The sequence below is a fragment of the Lepidochelys kempii genome, chromosome 4, assembly GCF_965140285.1.
Source record: "Lepidochelys kempii isolate rLepKem1 chromosome 4, rLepKem1.hap1, whole genome shotgun sequence".
NCBI lineage: Eukaryota > Metazoa > Chordata > Testudines > Cheloniidae > Lepidochelys > Lepidochelys kempii.
In genome coordinates this window covers 128257346-128263345 of record NC_136383.1, presented here as the reverse complement: position 1 = coordinate 128263345, position 6000 = coordinate 128257346, and the positions used below count along the sequence as shown (strand labels likewise).

The window sequence follows — 6000 nt, the reverse complement described above, 5'->3', positions numbered from 1 at the left end:
TGCACATTGAGCAGATGTTTTCGGAGAACTAGCCATGATGATGCCATGGTCTTTTGGCACCATTTGTGTGTTATGAACAATTCTGTGTTCAGGACACCACAGAAATTAGCTTTTGTTTATGGTGATCCCACTGCCCCAGCATTATAGATTGTAACATATAGTGCTAAGTGGAAAGCTACAATAACATTTTTTAAAATTACATTTACATCATTTTTCTTTACAATACACATGCTATTTTGCTGAAATGCCAAAATAAAGCAATTCCACTCAAGATAAAGGTTATAAGTAACTTCACCGAGACTAAAAACCTACATTAAAAATAATATCCTCACCCGTTTATTGTTGATTTCACCACTTAGCCTCATTTTTTTAACTCAGTATGAATACAATTTAATTGCAGAAGTCACACACACAGCTCTATTTTTTCCACACACATACTGAACACATATTCAAAGTTTAATGTGTGTCTTGGTTTGCTCCTCTTGTCTTACTCAGAGCGTCCATTGCCACTGAGCCCAAGTCCATCTCTTAAATCAGACGAAACAGGGATGCAAAAATGTAGATTTCTGAGTGATGTTCTCCTCTGTCGTGCATTGTACTAGTGCATTCAACCAGTGTGTCAGAATTCAATCAGATAAGCTGGGGGAGGGGATTATTACACAATACAGAAATATATTTTTACATGTATCTTAACATGCCATATGGCTGCTTGCCCTACTATAGTACAGTGCAATAAATACAAATATATTCACACTAGAAAAGTTTTAACTGCCATGATCTACATCTGGTTTATGAGTACAAATTCACCTAGTCAACAATATAACAAACTGAGCAAGAAAAAGTGGCATTGGCAGTAATAGTCTAGTACGAAACGCAAGGCTAGAAGCAAAGTGTTTTCAAGCTACAGAAAATTTGCTAGCTTCTAATATGAGGATGTAGGGCCCAATCCTGCAAGGTGCAGAATTGTGATCAGTAGATTGCATCAGAACATGGGTTGGGTTTTTTTCCAATTTAACAATGAATACTCTGACAGTTTATTTGGCTTTGCTAACCGTTTATAAATAACACACTATGTCTATTAAACTATACAGCAACATGACATTTATAGCCTAATCCTGAATACAAAGTTCAAAGAACATGACTACAAAGGCCAAAGAGCAAATGTCATTGACTAAAAGCATTTCCACTTAGAACTCCATTTTATTGAATATTCTGTTACACAAACATTTCTTGATCACGAAAGCAAAAGGAACAGGATTTCCTGTTCCACTCCATTCCAGTAGTAATTTATCCATACACCACTTTTATAAATTAGTGATGGAATTTAACAGTTAGCCCCTCAGGGCTATATATTTATATATTTTATATATATGCACATTTACTTTGAGTTCTATGTAAAAATTGAAAAAATGTTTGAAAGAAAACTCAGAATATATCACAGCTTTTTTTTCCCAGGAAAAAAAAATTAGTTTTATAACACTATTCAATTTATCAAACTTTTTCGGAAGTATTTACTTTGAATTATGTACACATTACTGGAAATAAAACTTTTTCCACAAACATTCCTTAGGGTGACAGTTATCAACAGGATGACAGAAGAATAGCAGGATGAATATTAAACATATTGAGGGGAGAAGAGGGAGGAGGTGATCGGTTTATACTTTAAAAAGTCACCATATAATTAAGTACAAAAACCTGCATTGAATGACAACTGCTGGTGTAGAAACTTGATCAGATATGGAGACCAAGAGTATAGTAAAGCTCTATGGTAATATTATTTCTGTAGCATTTCCACTCTGTATGTATATACTAAATGTTGGCAAAGTTTCTGTAGCATTAGCTTATACAAACACAGGAGTCCTCAGTCTGCTGCATAAAATGGAACAAGTGTTTTTAATTCTTCTGAAATGCACCCGTAATTCAGAGTGTCACTTACAAACTGCATATTGAATCACTTCTTCAGAAAAATATCTGTTTGGCATCTCCAGGACTCTGTTCCATTGGACAATAGGGGCATTTTAATCTAGAGACAAAGACAACGTGTTAGGGTTGTTCTAATATGACAGCCGCAACTGCAATTACTGGACATCTCCATTTGTTTTCACATGTTGAAATAACAGACCACTAGGAATTTACATTAATTATTATTTATATTATAATAGCACCTAGTTCTCAATTATATTTGATAGGGTAGGCAGGAAAAGGAGACTAGATAGCCCTTTCTGCATAATGCTTTCCTCAGCTCCACTGAACAGATCCCCTCGCTATGAAGCAGGGGTGGGCAAACTTTTTGGCCCGAGGGCCACATCGGGGTTGCGAAACGGTACGGAGGCCCGGGTAGGGAAGGCTGTGCCTCCACAAACAGCCTGGCCCCTGCCCCCAGCCACCCTCTGACTGCCCCCCTCAGAACCTCCGACCCATCCAACCTCCCCTGTTCTTTGTCCCCTAACCGCCCCCTATCCAACCCCCCCTGCTCCCTGTCCCCTGACTGCCCCGACCCCAATCCACACCCTCGCCCCCGACAGGCCGCGCAGGACCCCCGAACCATCCAACCCCCCCCCCCCACTCCTTGTCCCCTGACCACCCCCTCCTGGAACTCCTGTCCCTAACTGCCCTCCCCCAGGACTTCCCCCGCATCCAACCTCCCTTGCTCAGTCTCCTGACTGCCCCGAACCTCCACCCCATCCAACCGCCACCTGTCTCCTGACTGCCCCCCGGGACCTCCTGCCCATTATCCAACCCCCACCCCCACTCTGCCCCCTTACCAGGCCGCTCAGAGCAGCAGGACAGGCTTATTGGAAAGCCTGGGAGGTGGGCAGGCGCAAGCCACGCTACCCACGTGGCGGCATAACTCCGGGGGAGGGGCCGGGGGCTAGCCTCCCTGGCCAGGAGCTCAGAGGCCAGGCAGGACTGGACATGGCCCGTAGTTTACCCATCTCTGCTACAAAGGGACCCTAGCCAGAGTTAGAATATTTTTTTTTAAAGATGTAGTTGCTACTTACCTTATTATTCATGCCTAGATTATTAAAAATGAAGAAGTTAGATTTTAAAATTCACTCTTTATCCTGTGTGGTTGCTTGCTGCATTTTGCTCAGTTTGGACTATGAAATTAGACCGGCCACTTACAGTTAATGTCTAGACAGTTTCATGGACTGCCTCTCATGCACTAACACAACGCTATTCCGCTGGGGTTTCTAACCCAGCAGTGAATATGAAAACCAGAACACATCCAAGATTTTCATTTGAAAAAACCCAGCAACATTTTCTATTTGGTTTCACAAAACCCTCGTGTTACAAAAATCTAAGTTTGGGCCTAAATTAACGTTATAGTGTATTTATATTGTGCAGCTCTCTATGCTTTATCGATGCGGTGTGTCCTAAAGTGGAATTACCAATAGTTGTACAGGTTCCCTTCCTAAAAAGTACTTTCCTTATTTCCCGCATTCCTTCCTGCCCCCTCCACATCTAAGTAGTTAATGAATAACATGAAATCACCATTGCAAGAAATATTCATCTGCTCAAAGTTATTTGATTACCCTAGTTTCCTCCAAGGATCTCCCCCAACTGACCCCTTTCCTTTTTTCTGTTTAATTTGTTTGTTGTGGGATTAACCTTGCTCTCAACAGAAAACCCAATGCATAGAAAACCTGAGCCTTCATGCAGCAATAATTATAGTTTCTGTAAAATGGAAGGCTAATTTTTCAAAGTGATGTAATCCTATCTACTGAGATTCTTATATCAGGTCCTTCAGTGTCATAAGAATAATATACAGCCAACTCACTTGTTATTGTTCCAGTGCACCAACAATGCTATCCTGCTTTGAAGTCAGCCACCAGAATTTCAACTATCTTCCCACCCATGCTGCCTTTATGGAGTCTTCTCTCACCCCAAATTCACTATTTTAACCTTAAAATTGGTCCCTGCCCACACTTTGCTAATAGGAAAAGAATGAGACTTACTTGCTGCCATTAAACATTTTATTCAGAGCGTCTCTTGATATAATATGACCACAGACCAGTTTCATAGGTGGATTATTATCTGTTGTTTGCTGACGAAGAATGGGACAGGCAAATATTGAGTGATACCAGCACTTTTTACCGAGGTCCACTTCAATCTGTATAAAAGAATACAGTAATTAAAATCACCATGTATCTCGTGTAACTGCATTTCCAGCAGACAGTCATCACCACTCTATACAGGGCCATTAAACACATTTCCATACAACTTTAAGTACACCGGAATCACTTGTGCTGATGAGTGGGAAGCCTTCAGCCAGAAATATCTCAGAGTGATCTTAAATTAAACTGTTTTCTGTTTTTGCAAAGCAGAGCATAGTGCTGGCACACCACTTGTAGGTACGCATTGTAGAACAAACCAGCACTGGCAGGGAAATGGACCTGGAAATGGATGATCCTACAGGACTTATCTGTTCTAGGCAGAGATTTCCAAAGCTGGCTAAAGGATTTAATGACTAATTTCCATTAGAAATTAACTAGAATGGATTATCCACATTCCTAAAGTGCTTTTAAAACTCCCACCACTAACACGTTTATGATTCACATCAAAAGTCTTGGGATCACTCCAGTCAGAGGCCAATGCAGAAGATACAAGTCCAGGCAAAAATTCTTCCACCACTCCTCAGGCAGGGGGATTGTATGATTTCAGGAAGAGACGAATGCAAAGACAGAGAGAGAAAAATGTGGCTCAGTGGTTTAGGCAAAGGACTGGGGACTAGGAATTCCCAACCTCTAATCCTGGCTAACACTGGTGCTTCTGATTGAGTCCTTTAACCTTAGTATTACTTGACCTCTCAGGGGTGTGGTGAAAATGGATTAGGCAGTGTTTGTGAAGTGTTTAGACTATGCAAGAAGCTATATACGTACTATTAACGAATCCACATCTGCTGGATGATCCTTTGCTAAACCACTTTCTTTCCAGTGATTCTTTTGGTACTGGTTACCCACCTCAGACCAGATTCCACAGTCACAATTATAAAAAGCAATACTGGACTGGTCCCAACAGACACTTTGGTGCCACACATGGATCCTCATCACCCTCATCAGGAATGCCACGTCTACTGCTGCCCAGCTCAATGCGTGAAAAGTTTTCTCCTTCTCAAAGCAGGAGCAGAGAGCCTTGAACAATTTCATAGGCATGGTCACACGGATTTTGCTATGAACAAGCTCCTCCAGAATTGTGTCTGTGGATCCCAATTCAGTCCACCAATCATACAACGATGCCATTCCTGGTCATTTCAAGCCCACCTAGTATTGTGGCAGTACTCCAGCAAGCTGTGGGTGGAGCTCAGGCCTGGCTGAACAATGGGAATATAACAATCTGATTTTTTTCCTCCTCATTTTTACGGCAGCATACACTCCTGGCTGTTTTAGCAGTTACACAGTTGACTTTTGGGGTGAAAGAAAATCCATACACACTTTCAGTGTAAGAGAAATTCAAAAGGCTTGCTCACTGTCCGAATCCTTGTCTGTCTGAAAGTACAGAACATACTCACCGGCAATTCATCTTTCTGGTTCCAAACTCCAGTGCACTGTCTTTGTTCGATCACAGCTTTGATATTAATTAAAGCTGGCAATGCTACACAACCTGCTGAAAAACTGCAGAAAGCACAGAAATGTTAGCACAGGATGCTGTTTTAAAATAAATATTTCGCACAGCTTTACTTCATTAGTAAGTTACTGGGGACAAAAGACTGTCATATTTCCTCAGTCCATTCTTGCCTTCTGTATTACTACCCAACAAGTAAGACTGCAGGTTGCTGGGATTCTGTTATGTTCAACAAGCTGAAGAGTAACAATTTGAGTGAAGCACATCAATAATCTGATTTACGGTACCATTTGTTTTGGTATTGTGACGGGGCAAGGCCAGATGTCTATAGAAAAGTAGTGGGAGATAGTAGATATATTAGCTCCAGGCTAAACAAATCCCTGGTACCAGGATAAGTGAAATGGCAGCTGCTCCAGGTCAATTAAGACACCTGGG

The 6000-nt window shown here is 41.4% G+C and overlaps 1 protein-coding gene across 1 annotated transcript in view; it reads right to left on the bottom strand.

Annotated features, from left to right (window-relative positions):
• Nucleotides 1–309: 309 nt before the first annotated feature.
• The window catches only part of RMND5A (required for meiotic nuclear division 5 homolog A), a 44924-nt gene continuing 39233 nt past the window's right edge, over nucleotides 310–6000 (bottom strand). The window contains exons 7-9 of the mRNA XM_073342887.1: nucleotides 5513–5615; nucleotides 3960–4114; nucleotides 310–2023 (exon numbers count right to left, since the gene is read on the bottom strand). Coding sequence (XP_073198988.1) covers nucleotides 1960–2023; nucleotides 3960–4114; nucleotides 5513–5615 — 322 coding nt within the window. The 3' untranslated portion in view covers nucleotides 310–1959. The remainder of the gene's footprint in view (nucleotides 2024–3959; nucleotides 4115–5512; nucleotides 5616–6000) is intronic.